The following is a 16,197-nucleotide window of genomic DNA, read 5'->3' as shown; positions in this document are numbered from 1 at the left end:
GGCTAGATAAGGTCTCATATGGTCAAAGACCATGTGATGTAACAACCAACAATGTAGCGTCTTATATAGGAAGTCTCTGAAGGCCCAGACTATTAGTAGACCACATAACTGGTTCAGGACCAGGATAATTAGCACCTACAGGACCAGAAAATTATCGGGTTTTTTTTCCACATGTTCTTTAAATGACCCGGACCTCCTGTTGTAAAATGTACAGTTGGGGGTTTGGCACCAGTAGGGCAATAAAGATATACGTCACCAACATTGCAGTTGACAATAAGAAAAATAACAGAATTTTACAAAAATAGAATTTATTAAAACACCTAGACATGACCTACAGGAACATATCCTGGAAGTATTCATCAAACTCTTCTTCCCTGCAATAAACAAAAGAATGGGATAAAATACTTTCATTCTACAGGATAGCACTTTTATCGATGACAGCATCTAGTGAGACGTCACCTTGTCTTCTCATCGGTCTCCTGCTGAGGACCTTTCCAGATCTCACTGGAATCACCACCCTCATCGTCTTCCTTGTTGTCTGTGTCTGAAGAACCTAGAGGTCAAATACCAACAAAAGTAAGAGGATTTCTTGCAATCTTGGTTACGTTTTAAGCTCTTCAGGCATTGCAGTGGATCCTTTAATCTTTTTGGAAATGACCTACAAGTCAGTTGTGAGTTCAGGCCTAAGGCAGATCCATGAAGACATTGTAAAGAGAACCTGTCAGGCAAATTCAAAACTAAATATATTTTCATAAACTGCCATTTAACAGCATTGCCTCTATCCCTACATTGTCCCTCTATATGCCTGTAAACTTAAGCAATGAGGTCCTAAAGCTGTATGCAAATGACCTGTGAGATGTCCAATGAGTAATTATCATATACAGCTGTCCAGCTTATTCATGAGTGGGAAGCACAGCCACTACCCCAGTGCCTGACTGACAGCACTCCTGGTGCTGGCTGTCACCCTATACTTCCTGGTGCTGGAGTCCCCTGCACCTGTGTGTACGAGATATCCTATACACATGACTGACAGCCTGTATAATGGTGTAACACTCCTGGTGCTGGCTGTCACCCTATACTTCTTGGTGCTGGAGTCCCCTGCACCTGTGTGTACGAGATATCCTATACACATGACTGACAGCCTGTATCATCATGTGACACTCATGGTGCTGGCTCCTTCATGTGCTTCCTGGTGCTTATGCACCCTGCAGCCTGTGTGTGTATGAGATACTCCTATACCAGTGATGGGCAACCTTTTGAGCTTGGTGTGTCAAAATTCGCCAAAAAAAACGAGCAAAACTCGGGTGCTGTGTCACCTTTAGGAAAAAAAACCTAATTTTGTAATAGCATGTCCAGCAGCGGCCTCCCCTTATTAATAGCATGTCCAGCAGCGGCCTCCCCTTATTAATAGCATGTCCAGCAGCGGCCTCCCCTTATTAATAGCATGTCCAGCAGCGGCCTCCCCTTATTAATAGCATGTCCAGCAGCGGCCTCCCCTTATTAATAACATGTCCAGCAGCGGCCTCCCCTTATTAATAGCATGTCCAGCAGCGGCCTCCCCTTATTAATAACATGTCCAGCAGCGGCCTCCCCTTATTAATAACATGTCCAGCAGCGGCCTCCCCTTATTAATAACATGTCCAGCAGCGGCCTCCCCTTATTAATAACATGTCCAGCAGCGGCCTCCCCTTATTAATAACATGTCCAGCAGCGGCCTCCCCTTATTAATAACATGTCCAGCAGCGGCCTCCCCTTATTAATAACATGTCCAGCAGCGGCCTCCCCTTATTAATAACATGTCCTGCAGCGGCCTCCCCTTATTAATAACATGTCCTGCAGCGGCCTCCCCTTATTAATAACATGCCCCTAGCGGCCTTCCTGCCCTAATAAAATGCATTGCAGCCTGGAGGAGCCGGAGGAGTTGCAGGCGGTGGGCGGACCAAGGCAGGGCCGGACAGGTAAGCAGGGGGCAGAAACACAGGGATGCGGGCGGGACATTTACACAGGGACAGCACATTACACAGGGAGGGGGGGTGGACCGCGGACGCTGTATAATGGTGTGACACTCCTGGTGCTGGCTGTCTCTCTATACTTCATGGTGCTGGCGCCCCCTGCACCTGTGTGTATGAGATACTCCTCCTATACACACGACTTACGGCCTGTACAATCATGTGACTCTCCCAGTGCTGACACTGCCAGCAGCCTGTGTGTGTGTGTTCAACTGCTCCAGGATGCAGCTATGTGTATGGCAGAACATATCAGGTACTTGTGTAACTGAATGTTTGTGTCCCTCACATATGTATAGCAGAACAGAGCAGATAAAGCACAGACACTAGCAATGCTTTATTATACATTAATTACAAAAAAAAGGCTGACCTTTAATTATTAACATTACTTTTTTTGTTTTTATAATCTATAGTTAATAAAAGTGACATTTTATTATTTCCACTGTGTAGATATGGGCCGATTCCTCTGCCAGCGGCAGTTTTGTGTATTACTATACATTACAGACATGAGCAGGGGGAGGAGAGGGGAGGGGTAGCAGGGGTGACATCACTGCCTCTGACCATGTACCCAGCCTCATTTACATAATAAATAACAGATGAATTTAGAAATTAGATTAATGTATGAATTGACTAGATTAAGGCTGGGATGGAAACCTTGTGAGCTGCTCACAGAAGTAGTAGTGAGAGAATTAGGTCTCATGCACACGACCGTGAGGGGGATGCATGTATGGCTGCAAGCTTGCGGCCGTACATATGTACCTCATAGAAAGTTCGGTATCGTAAGCGCAACAAGCCTTTCCGAGCCGTTGCCCAAAAAAAAAAAAAAAATAGAGCCCCAGTTCACCCCTCTCCCGCGCCCCGACGTGTGCCTGCCGGGCTACGGCATGGTGGGCATAGGTTTGTGTGCATGAGCCCTAAGTTACAGAGACCTGATGACAGGTGTCCTTTAACCCCTTAACGCTGAAGCCACTTTTCACCTTCGTGACACGGCCCATTTTTTCAAATCTGCCCTGTGTCACTATAAGTGGTTATAACTTCGGAACGCTTTAAGATATCCAAGTGATTTTAAAATTGTTTTCTCGTGACACATTGTACTTCATGTTAGTTGAAAAATTTTGGTGGTATGTTTTGCATTTATTTATGAGAAAATCAGATATTTGGTGAAAATTTGGAAAAATTCTTGATTTTCAAACTTCAAAATGTTCTACTTTTTCCACACATAGTCATAATTGCAAGAAAACTTAATAACTAACATTCACCGAATGTCTTCTTTATGTGGACATGGTTTTTTATGCATAGTCTTATTTTTGTAGGATGTTATTGGCCTTTGAACGTTAGGTGCGATTTTTCACATTTTCATAAAAAACGCTAAATCCTGCTATTGAGGGACCTGCTCTGGTTTCAAATCACTTTGAGAGACCTAAATAAAGGTAAAACCCCATAAATTACCCCATTATAGAAACTATACCCCTCAACGTACGTAAAACAACTTTTATGAAGTTTGTTAACCCTTTAATTGTTTTACAGGGGTTAAAACAAAATCGGATGCAATTTTGAAAGGGAAATTTTTTTGGCTAAATTAATGTGTTTTTCAAAAAATGTACAAATTTTCAGTGGATAAAATACCAAAACGCTCCACAAAATTTGATACCCAATCCCTCCCGCATATAACAATCCCCCATATGTGGTGGTAACTGCTGTATGGGCACACTGCAGGGCATCAAAGAGAAGCTGCGCCATTCAGAGAAGATTATGCATTGTCACTTTTTATTGGCTATACAATCTTTATTTTTTGGGCAATTTGGACATATAAGAGCTTATTTTTTGCGACATGAGATGCACTTTACAAATACCGTATATACTCGAGTATAAGCTGACCCGAGTATAAGCCGAAACTCCCAATTTCAACACAAAAAACTGGGAAAACCTATTGACTCCAGTATAAGCCGAGGGTGGGAAATGCATTGGTTACGGCCTCCCAGTATATAGTCTGCCAGCCCCTGTAGCATACAGCCTGCCCAACCCCCGTAGCATACAGCCTGCCCAGCCCCTGTAGTAGGAAAAAAAATAACACTGTACTCATCTTTCCGACGTCCCCCATAGGTCCTCTTCTGTCTCAGACTGTCCCAGACAGAAGAGGACCTACAGGTGATGTCAGAAAGGTGAGTTTTGACTTGATTTTTTTAATTGACTCGAGTATAAGCCGAGTTAGGGTTTTTGAGCACAAATTTTGTGTTGAAAAACTAGGCTTATACTCGAGTATATAAGGTACTTCATTTTAGTGGGTCTTTAGCTAATTGATGAGGTTTTATTAACTCTTGATTGTATGGGTGAAAAGAAAATTGTCAATTTTGGTTTCCTTTCTTTTTGTATATTTTGGGGGTCGCACACCGTACACTAAAAATACTATATTATCTTTATTCTACAGATCACTACGATTACGGTGATTACTCATTTATATAGTTTTTCAGTTATTTTTACAATTTTACTGGAAAAAACTAATATAGAGGAAATCTCATTTGTTTTTGCATCGCCATCTTTTCGGAGACGCAACTTTAATATTTTTTACGTGTTGAGTTGTTCTTTTCAGTGGTACCATTTTGGCGCACATAACTTTTTTGATCACTTTTTAGAACACTTTTGTGCAGAGATTTTATGAAAAATTTACATTTTTGGCGTGTTTTTCGGGTTTTGTTTTTACAGCGTTCACCGAGCGGGTCCAATAATGTTTCTGAGTTATTGTACGGATTGTTACGGACGCGACGATACCAAATATGTGGGGGTTTTTGGCGATTTTGTGTTTTTCTCCCTTTATTGCATGTGTATAGGGAATATTAGTGTTTAGGGGACTTTAACTTAATTTAATTAATTATTTTTATTTAAAAATGTTTTTATTTAATGTTTTTAACTTTTTTTTAATTTACTTTTACAGGTAAGCTTGAAGAAGCGATCCACGGATCGCTTGTTTAAGCTATTCTTCACATTACACAGTGTTATACAGATGTATTACACTGTGTAATGTAACACACTGAGCATGCTGCATGATGCAGTGTGTTACAGCTGGGTCCTGTCAAAAGGCACGGACCCGGCTACAGGAAGGAGATCGCAGTCCCGGGGCTGCGATCGGAACAGCGGACCCCCCCGGTAAGCGCCGCGGGGGGGTCCGATTCACTTTAAATTCCCCCTATCAGGGGGTTAACACCCGCGGGTGTTAGAGGCAGGTGTCGGCTATAATATATAGCTGACACCCGCAGCTTCTGGCCCCGGCTCCTTTCAGGAGCCGGGGCCAGAAGCATGATGTAATAGTACTGCATTTTGCGGGAACGCACCTCCCGCGATGCAGTACTATTATGTCAAATGTCGGGAAGGGGTTAAGTTCATAGGCACTTGTTATCTTTAATGAACTGCTATGAATGAAGACTCAATGTAGATGACCGAGTAGCATCTTTACTTGCCTTTCTTACATAAACATGAGTTCATCCTCAAAAATATTTCTTGGGCAACTCACAAGAACTTACCTGATTCACTGGAATCTTCATGTCTACTAGAAGATGTGGCTTGAAAAAAAAAAATAAAAAATTACATACATTTAAAATAATTACAAAAAACAGCCAGGACTACCAACAGTCATCAAGCCTTAAAGTACATCTTTAACCAAATTACTGGTGCTTGAGTGTCCTAAATAGGCTGCTTGTTATGCTAGGGTATGGGGGGGCTGCGTTATTATTGCCAAAACAATAACTGTGTGAAAATGCCGGAGGCACCAGAGAGCCTCTCGGCTGCCGCTGGTGATAGATGTCCTTTAAAGGGGTTGTCCAGGATTATGGTGCCATTTCTGACTAAGCCTGTACAACCTCTGTAATTTAGCAGTTTTACTTTTCCTTGACCATTCGTGCAACAAAAAAAAAAAAAAATCAATATTAAAATCCTTACAATGGAGATTTGGATGATATTATACATGATCATGTAGTGGAGGTCGGGGGGCTATGGGGCGACCACCTGCAACTATGCAGCAGAGATGAACATACTCCCCTCCGGGATGGGAATGCAAACTCATCATCAGACACAGCGGGATAAGTGTTAGTCCTGCGCTGCAGGAGCACAAGTAAACAAGCAGCTCGCTGTAGATCCTGAGTTACCTAAGCATCAACTTAAAGGATTACCAGCTGCTCTGATAAACATGGTGAGAGGTTTACATCTAATGTGTAGTTATGGAAGGATCATCTGCCAATGTATAGTTATATGGATGAAGGACATCCCGACCATTGCTATAAATAATAATCCCGTAATACAAACTGGAAGGGGACAGATTGTTAAAATATTCATATGTCCTATAAGGATTTACATTATCAACAGCTAATGGAAGAAAGTGGGATGGTCGCACGCCAGTGATATGGGGTATTTGTGAGGAGACCAATTACCCCAACCCAGTCCCTTGAAAAAAAAAAAATTCTGGGTGCAGCCATTCCCCAGATACAAAAAGGTTGAGGGCCACTGCCATTGTGCCACGGTATGCTGCACATATTTTATACCTTCCTATAGACTTCTATTGGGGGAAGGGAAAGGGAATACAGGCACAGATAGCTGTATATTTCACAATTAGTATTTCTGTCCATCTTACGGTAAATGGTGGACCGCATGTGGCCGTATGTTACCTGTATGAATAGGGTACAGTACGGCTTCAACACAGACAAAACAATACATTCATGTATAGTGGCCCTGGCCTCTCACCTCTTCTGAAGATTCTAGAAGATACATGTATTCTACTGTCCACTACATAAGAATTTGACAACTGGGTGTTACCAGGTGTTACAGCCTAATAAGGACTACCCGCGCCAGACTGTATAGGGAAACGCCTCCATGACAAGGGTTAATGCCAGGATGCTGAATTTTGAAGAAATATTGAAAACAAAACAAAACTGGTATAAAGTAAGAAGGGAAAAACATTCCAGAAATGTTATTTCATGTGGAAGCCACAAACCAGACAAGTCATGAGAGGTGACAGCTCCTGTATAAACATCATTTTATTGTCCCTGTTTGACCATCGCTGGCCGATTACACAAAATGAGACCAAAACATAAAAAAGTGATGGGCAAAGTTCTATCTAAGGACACAAGTTCTGCACAGGTAAACGCGGTTTATATAACTGTGACCTAGAGTTGAGGTGACACATTTGCTTACAAAAGTACATAACAACAACAACAACCACAATGGAATTAAGCTCTGGCAACTAAACCAGATTTATAAAGTGACCTTAAAGAGGGCCTTCCACCACCGCCGCCAAATCCAACTCCTCTAAAGGAAATGTGCCCAACCGTGACCATACAAAACTGTAGGCAGTGATAGCCATTGTCCCTGGAGATCTGTGTAACCATTCCTCTGTGTGTGTGTGTGTTAGTAGCAGAAGGATTGTGAACAATTTATATTCCAAGATTGTAACTGGACTTGGATCACTCTGGTTGTGAAATCTCATCACTGTTCGGCAGAATGACACCACAGTGCTCCAAATCCAGGTATGATCATGGAATATAAACACATTTTTCACAGTCCTGCTGCTACTGCAAGACACACGTACACACACACGTACACACACACGTACACACACACGTACACACACACGTACACACACACGTACACACACACGTACACACACACGTACACACACACGTACACACACACGTACACACACACGTACACACACACACACCTCCAAGACTGCTATCCAACACTGTCTTCTGCTTTGTATGGTCAAAACTGCTGTCAGATTCCCTTTCATATGTGCTGTTCCACAAATTTAAGTGCATTTTAGCTTAGCCCTCATTGTTCTTAAATTTTCAAATTTAAGTTTGAGCGATTACTATCAACAAGCAATGGTGCAAAATCAATAAATGAGGCTACAATTTATTATGACACAATTTAGGTGGGGTTGGTGGGGGCAATTTAATTTACTTCTAAATTAGAGTTTACTTGTAAATTACAGAGAAAACACTGTCAAACTAATTAAATGGGTTTATTTTTTTTAGAATTTCTGGAAAACCAAGGTGCCTGGGCAGGGATACCAAAAAGAAAGTGTACTCACCCTGCTCCTAGTTGTTATCTAGCTCCATTACTTTGTCGTTGGCACTTTTGTTCGGTTGGAAGGGTTGTTTTGGGATGGAGGGGGAACCCAATTTAGTCACTCAGTAGCCATCTTGGACTATGAGCTCTAATTTCCACCTGCGTCACAAGTGACGTCCTATGGTCCTAGGTGTCCAATGATTGGACATAGCGAGTGCTGTGACCCCCTGCCACTCCCGGTTTGGGAAGAGATGCCAAAGGACGGAAGTACCAGAGCGCCTGGTCTTATCTGTACTGTAGGTGTCAGGGATGCATCTATCACACCCATTTGTGCCACTGCCATTAGTCTACTCTACCTAGCAACAAGATCTAAGCAGTTGTCTAAAGCCCCTTGTAAACATTAGATGAATATTGGACAAATCAAGGGGGTTTCAAGAGGTATGGCCGACCATGTAAAGGGTAAGTGGCCTAAAACAAGTACTTATAACCTAAATGGACATCTACCACCAGGTGGACAGACTGTATGCAAATGAGCCTGACACCTATGGAGCCTGGAGCCCCTCAGGCTCATTTGCATACAGTCTCCGTCCTGGTGGTAGATGCCCTTGAAAGATCCATATTATGCCTCAGCTAATGGTCTCACAATAACCTGAAATAATAAAGGTACAGAGAACCCGATTACCTTTCAACTTTCTTTTCTTTCGGGAGTGCTTAGACTTTGTTCTTGAAGGTTCTCCTGCCTCTTCCGCTAATTTTCTTTTCCGAGATTTTGGCTGGACCTCTTTTCTCCTAGGAATAAAATGTAAATGTAAACTGCTGTGTAAGCCTGCTTCACAGGCTGTTACAAGGTCTCCCCTCCCACCTGAGCCGGCTGTACAGTCTATGAAGCTGCAGCACAGAAGGGTTCTAGTAGGATCAGCCAGAATCATTAGCATAATTTTAAAAGTTGTTATTAAAAGGAAGAAGGCAGAGATAAGAAGTTGACCACAGCCGCGGTGCCTGGATCTATGTGTAAGTGTCCGTGATTTATCACGCTGAATTTTGATGATGGATAACATTCCATTTACTCACCTATGATGGAAATTTAATTTGTATGAACATTCTGGACACAATCCTGGAAGAAAACGACATGGTCAGCCAATGAAAGCGGGTACACTTCAAGTCAGTAACAAACAGGTGATGTATAAAGTAAGTGAACAAATATATTTTACAGCAAACTTTCTACAGTGTAAGGACCCTTAAAGGGACCATTGGGACACAAAACCGCTCCTAGTTCTCAGTCACGGACTCAGCTTTCAAACTTAGCTTAGCTGAGTACAACCCTCTGCTATTCGCTTATGACTGGAATCAGTGCCAAATTCTCGAAACAAAAACAGGTCCCACTGCTAGGACCTGCTCATCTGTCAAGAACTTCTGACATATCCTATGGATCCAGCCATGAAAGCTGAGCTGGGAATATCCATTGAAAGCCACAAGGAATCTCATTGCTAAATGAACAGTCACCTGCGATCTTCTAGGTAATATGATGGAACAGAGATGCAGGATGTTTGCATATGAACTTGTAGACATTTGTTACAGAGGAGAAGTGACAGCAGGGGAGTGGGATGGTAGATACCCCGTGGTCACTTGTATTGTCACAGCTGAGGACCAGCACAGTGTAATATGGGCACAATTCCAACAGCACCAATTTCATATATGGGATAAGATAAGTTTACCCTCAGCAGACACTAAGAAACTACTTATATCATCCTCTACATTTCTTGCAAAAAAACTTGGCTTTAAATTAAGGCTATTTGCAGAATTGCTACAAATGTATCATTTATCCAAAATGCAAAATGTTGCAACTATTCTATTATCAACACCAATGAATCTCCACGGTAACAGACTACAACTGAACCCAGTGTAGTCAGATGCCAATTTTACACTCTCTTACATCTGCATCTAAACATATATATTAAAAATAGGGGTGAAACCTAAACCTACAAACTCTAGGTAAAGGTCTTCATTACTATAGGTGCTGCAAACGGAATCTTCTAAAGAGAAAGCCAGACGTTAAAGGGGTTGTGCCAAGTTATAATGGTATCACCCATCTAGAAAATATGCAATAACAATATCCGACAACTGGGACACAGATCAAAAAGAGCACCCTGCCACTCCGTTTACCTTCATGGGAGTAGAGTTCAGTGCTTCTGTATCTGTGGCACACTCATAGTGCTGGATTTTTTGGACACTTCTTGCAGTACCTTTCACCACCACTACACAGTGTATGGAGCTGTGCTTGTTAAACAGATTGTAACAGCATAATCAAAATGATTAGAGGGGGTTGTCCCAAGATAAGATAGGATAAGCTTATTTTCTTTCCAAAACAGTGCCACACTATTTCATAGGCCGTGTCTGGTATTGCAGCACAGCTACAAAATCTGAGCAGCAATAACCTATGCTACTGTGTACATTACTAAATTGGTAATAGAACCCATACGTAATTTGACAAGGGCGTTCCGCTTCTCTCCATGTTCCACGTAGCCAAAATTGACTTCCCAGCTCTTCAGGCCTTCTTTTTCGTCACAGCGCTTGTTGCCGCAGAAAAACTGACCTTTCATGACGGAAGGATAGAGAAACGCATCAATGACAATGATAACTTCTTTACCAACGCTAGACAAGCTCCAATTCTCATTAATATCATAATTAATAAAGAGGTTGGGATCTCCTATGGTAAATATTGATCAGGTTGGCCTCCGTGCGTCTAATATATACCCGCTGTATGCGTTGTGTTTGCTAAGCAGTCCAAAAGATATACAGGCGGTCCCCTACTTAAGAACACCCGACTTACAGACGACCCCTGGATGTTGTTAATTTACTGTACTTTGGTCCCAGGCTCCAATAAACCGCCATAACAGTTAAAACCCAATAGTCATTGGGACCAAAAACATTTTTGCCTGGGGTTTCAATAATAAAGTATACAGTTCTGACTTACATACAAATTCAAATTAAGAACAAACCTACAGAACCTATAGCATTGAAAATATTGGCAACCAGCCAGCACCATGTGTCGTAATACTAATCTTTGCACCTTTTCTTATCCATATATTCCCAGGGGAAATAATAGTGGAACTGGACAACCATACATTCTGCAAAAGATGAAAGAACTAAAGAACTAAAAGATGAAAGAACTAAAATCATGGAGAATTTAACTTGGCAGCCTATGTAAGGCCACAACTATGCAGAAAATATACTGTTACTTTATACCAAATCTTCCCCTTCCGATGTAAATGTTTTATACCCAGGATCTCGGGAACTATTAATACAAAGAGCTTGCGGCTGCTGCTAGATCCATGTCCTGCTTTATGCGGAGAAATCCCTGCAGGTTCTGGCAGATTAGCCTGAAAGTGCTCGGGATTAAGCAGCTCACAGGTAGGTCTGGCAGATCGTCTCCTGGAAGCTTTAGGTCCGCAGCAGATGCCACTCAGCCTCCGCACATACAGGACACGACTTCTACTGCAGAAAAATGCGTCCAACTGATAAGAGAGGCAGAGTTTTATCATCTACACACACAACAGGACATTTTAATTACATTATAATGTTAATAACATAACAATGGTAAAATATTATAACATTTAATAATGTTATAATATTTTACCATTCCATCAGAAAATATCACAAATATAAGGCACTGTTTTACTACAAGAAGAATTTTTTTTTTTTTTAATTAAATACTTCCATGAAGTAACAAGCCTGTGCAGCTACAGCACGGAGGGACTATGGTAAGCCCTTCCGAGTCATTAGCATAATTTTAAACATGGATATGGGCCATGGATAACAAATATAAAATTACCACTTGAGGCCTGGATCTATGAGTACCATATTTTTCGGACTATAAGGCGCACCATTAATAAATGCCTGCTAAAACTTCTAGGTTCATATATAAGGCTCACCAAATTATAAGGTGCACCTGATTATAAGGATGAATGCCCAGCAGGTGGCAGACCTGTGCACAGTTCAAGGCAGCTGTTGTCTGCAAGTACAGTTCATATATAAGGCGCACCTTTGATTTCTGAGAAAATCTAAGGATTTTTTGTGCACCTTATAGTCCGAAAAATACAGTAAGTGTCCCTGGTTTATCATGATGGATTTTTATGGTAGATTTCCTTTAAAAACTTGACAAAGATTATTCATTTAAACCTCAATTTTCCAATGGATGCCACCATCTTTTTTAGGTTTCCACCCTCAAAACTCTCCCTAATTTCTTTATGTTGCATCAATTTATCAATCTATGTCCCAGCTCTGTTGTTCCCCTTCTGATCATCTCTCTATGCACCTATACATTCATTTGCTTCCCCCATGCCCCCCACTATAGTTATCTCACTTTGTTGCCCCCCTACTTATTTCTTATTATGTTAGCTCAGACCCTGACTAGGATTACCATTTATATTTCCATATCTCCACTGCAATGAGCGGAGAGTTGAGCTCTCAGATTGATTATTAGCTCCAGTAGCTCCTCGGGGGTGGAGCTAACATAGATTTAGCTAAAAATCAGACTTGTGCTTCTCTGAATGGGTGGAAAAAAATCATAAATCAAATCAAAAGGGCTGCCCACTAATGCGGATGTCCTCCAACCACTGTTATGGTAGAGGTATTCATGAAGGAGGCGTGCATACAGTAATGAGTGTACGGCCCCCCCTTATCCGCTGGTAGTCCACAGGACATGGGACATTACAGGAAGTCCTGAGTCCTGCTGCTGGCATGTCACATGACCCGCAGCTCCTGCAGACAGGAAAGGGAAAAGTTTATCAGGGTAGTAGAGCATGGGTCTTGTATGTATCCAGGAAAACTTTCTTAATAGTGGCCAACAAATAATTTCATGAATCACCCAGCCCTACATGTGATACGTGTGGATGCACTGCAAACATTCATCAGGATTTGGCTGTAGATTATGTTATAGCCAAATCCACATACTCATTCCTGAAATAGAAGGGGTTCTAGATAACCGTTTATATATTCCCCCATATCATAGTTAATTGTAGCCTATGGCTAAAGTACAGTAAATTACCCACATCCAGAGGCCTGTTTGTAACTAGGGGTTGTCTGTAAGTTGGGTGTTCTTAAGTAGGAGACCGCCTGTAATGACTCTAGTCTTGGGCGCTGCTGATCTCTGTGAGAATGAGACCACGGTATTTATACAATGACATAAGAGAATTGGCTAAGACCATCTTAGGATGCTGAGCTCTGGATCTCTGATCCAAGACCATCTCCCGGCGAACACCTCCTCTCCTCTGACATAGACCACTCCGTCACAAGACTCATCTCATTAGGGTCAGGAGCCAAATGTGCGCACGTGTCTAATCGGCAAAGTGTGTCAGCCGTGGGGGAAGGGCGTGTGTGATGAGGATTCAGCCTCAGGATTTACATACAGCGCTTGTTATCTGTAGGTTTTTTTCTGCAGCATTTTTAGAGGTTATTTTGTTTACTTTCCAATTATAGAGAAATAATATAATCACACAAAAAGTTTAGTTTTAGACTTTTTTTAGGTTAAAAAAATCAGAAAGTTTGTATACGGCAGATTTTTCAGTAAATCAGTTGCCGACATCTGACAGCAAAAGTGGAAATTTCCACAAACAAATCAGCTGTGTGTGAACATGTCCTTGGAGCAGGCGGCCAATACCAATCCCCTGAGCGGTTTTTTTTTTGGTCTGACAATATCACATTTGTCTGATAATGCAGAGATACTGGATCTGTCTCTAGGTATCCCCCTCTGCCTTGTATGTTCCCTCTCGCCCTGGACTAGTATATGTGAAGGCGTATAATCTGCTTATAGAAGACAGACACTTATCCTGTTTAACATCTGACTTGTAACGACCCGATGATAATGCCAGGGCGATTACCAAGCGTTCATTTTAAAAAATATATATTTTAATGCCTACCTAACCCTTTAATAGGCGTAATCCTGCCACATTATAATCCAATTTTTTTTAAAAGGGAGAAATTTTTGATTCCTTTTTTATTTGAAGTTTGTTTTTTTTTTTACTTTGTTTTCCTCTTTTTTTTTTTTTTTTAACCAGAAATCAGTCACATGTAAAATCACCCTTTAGCGTCAAGCGGACATCAGAAACGTTATCTCTGGCACCAATAGAGACAAGAGAAGTCAGAAAAACCTGATAGTCTTTCTTTTCTCCCACCGATTATATGCTAAGGGTGCACTCACAACAGCTAAAGAGAGTTTTGGCGAATTAAATTGCTGTTAACATTTTTGTTAACAAAACGCAACTGCTAACACATGTGTTTACATTGCATTAACAAATGGGGGGACACAATAAAAACGCTAAGGGACGCTAAGGGATTAGATTAGGCAAATCACTCTTCGGCTGTTGCACCGTTTTGAAAAAGATGCATCAAACATCATGTCTGAATACACCCTAAATCTCCAAATCTGATACTATGGACTACAACTGAGCAAGGTGGCCCTCTAGTGGTCATATGTGGGAAGTGTAACTACAATCATTACACTGAAGTCTATGGAAGACACAGAAACCGCTAAATAATGTTTCCTATCTGTAACTTAAGGATACAAAACCCATTACTATCCTAGAGCTACGTTTTCATAGACTTGTACTGGAAGACTGTCTCCATCTGCACAATACACGTCACATTCCCTGGAAAACAAAGAATTAGACCTAATAAACCACTACCATTATGTTGTCAATCACCTGAGCAGCTTGTAGATCATGCTTCTTTCATAACCCAGTGTGGTGGCATCATCCAGAAAATCTACTTTGAAGTGAGATGTTAATTGGTTGTATAAAGTCAGGGAGGCGGAGAGTTTAACACTGAAGTCAAGCTCTGAACACCTCCTCCCATGTGATTGACATCATGTGCCAGACTTCAGGATATGTGGTCAATGATGTCTTTGAATGCAGGCCCATCAACAGTGAAGGGGGCGTTTTAAGGCAGGGAGAGCTTGACTTAAGTGTTAAACTCTCAGCCTACTTGACTTCATAAAACCAAGTAACATCTCACTTCAAAGTTGATTTTCTGGATGATGCCACCACACCAGACCATGAAAGAAACATTTACAGAAGCAGCTCAGTTGCTTGACAACATACTGGCAGTGGTTTATTAGGCCAATTTCTGATGACAGGTTCCCTTTAAAGGAAACCTACCACTTCGGATAGGTCTTATAAGCAGCACTTGCCGAGCACCAGCTCAGGGTGAGCTGGTTCCGGTGCTTATCTTCCTTATATTTTTAAACAGTTTTAAAGCGTTTTAACACTTTATTAATGTTTATATCCGAACTAGCTTCCCCGCACCGAGGTCCACGCTCGGCGCACCATGCGCGCTACCACTTCCTATTCAGATGCACACACGGTCGCGCGCATGGTGCACCGAGTGTGGACCTCGGTGCGGGGAAGCTAGTTCGGATATAAACATTAATAAAGTGTTAAAACGCTTTAAAACAGTTTAAAAACATAAGGAAGATAAGCACCGGAACCAGCTCACCCTGAGCTGGTGCTCGGCATGTGCTGCTTATAAGCCCTACCAAAGTGGTAGGTTTCCTTTAAAGATGTAGCATTTTTCCAAACCATCTCCCACATGATTAATGTTTATGATCAGTGGAGGCAATAATAGCCTATAGGGATGGATGCAACTGTATGGTATCCATCCCCGACCTCTGCTAAGTATGCGTTGGGATATTCCCAGGGTCCACATAAGGACAGTGGCATCCCTGTGTACACAATCAATGGCTACTACCGATGTTCATTCCTCTTCTTTTCAGGGTGTAAGGATGAGGAACATACAGCATATGTGCATACAGTAGGATACGTCCTAGCCCACTGGTGATTGGATAAGTTGGGAATCCGCCTGATGTATCCTTACAACAAAGGACTGCAATGTGGAAGGATTGCATCCTGAGATTTCCAGTACAGTAGAATATAGAATATTACCTTTCCCAGAGACCACTTCTTTCTCCACTCTCCATCGAAATCCAAACTGTAACATAAATGAAAGAAGAACATTAGCGTGAAACACTTGATCTGTAATAATATCCACTTCTCATCGAAAAGGTTGAGTTCAACCTTTACCCTGTAAAGATTCATTTCCACAATTAGGATTTGCAGTAATGTTTTACATGCTGCAGATT

General features: G+C 41.7%; 1 protein-coding gene across 2 annotated transcripts in view; it reads right to left on the bottom strand.

Moving 5' to 3' along the window:
- Nucleotides 1–291: 291 nt before the first annotated feature.
- LOC140105362 (protein FRA10AC1) overlaps nucleotides 292–16,197 on the bottom strand; it is a 29,361-nt gene continuing 13,455 nt past the window's right edge. For both annotated transcript variants that reach the window (XM_072129272.1, XM_072129273.1), the window contains 7 exons: nucleotides 16,001–16,046; nucleotides 10,543–10,656; nucleotides 9,135–9,177; nucleotides 8,746–8,852; nucleotides 5,525–5,563; nucleotides 460–553; nucleotides 292–374 (listed from right to left, as the gene is read on the bottom strand). In XM_072129272.1, the coding sequence (XP_071985373.1) occupies nucleotides 332–374; nucleotides 460–553; nucleotides 5,525–5,563; nucleotides 8,746–8,852; nucleotides 9,135–9,177; nucleotides 10,543–10,656; nucleotides 16,001–16,046 (486 nt within the window). In that variant the 3' untranslated portion in view covers nucleotides 292–331. The remainder of the gene's footprint in view (nucleotides 375–459; nucleotides 554–5,524; nucleotides 5,564–8,745; nucleotides 8,853–9,134; nucleotides 9,178–10,542; nucleotides 10,657–16,000; nucleotides 16,047–16,197) is intronic.

This window comes from Engystomops pustulosus, chromosome 11 (assembly GCF_040894005.1).
Source record: "Engystomops pustulosus chromosome 11, aEngPut4.maternal, whole genome shotgun sequence".
NCBI classification, from domain to species: Eukaryota; Metazoa; Chordata; class Amphibia; order Anura; family Leptodactylidae; genus Engystomops; species Engystomops pustulosus.
This window is presented reverse-complemented; position numbering and strand designations above follow the sequence as displayed.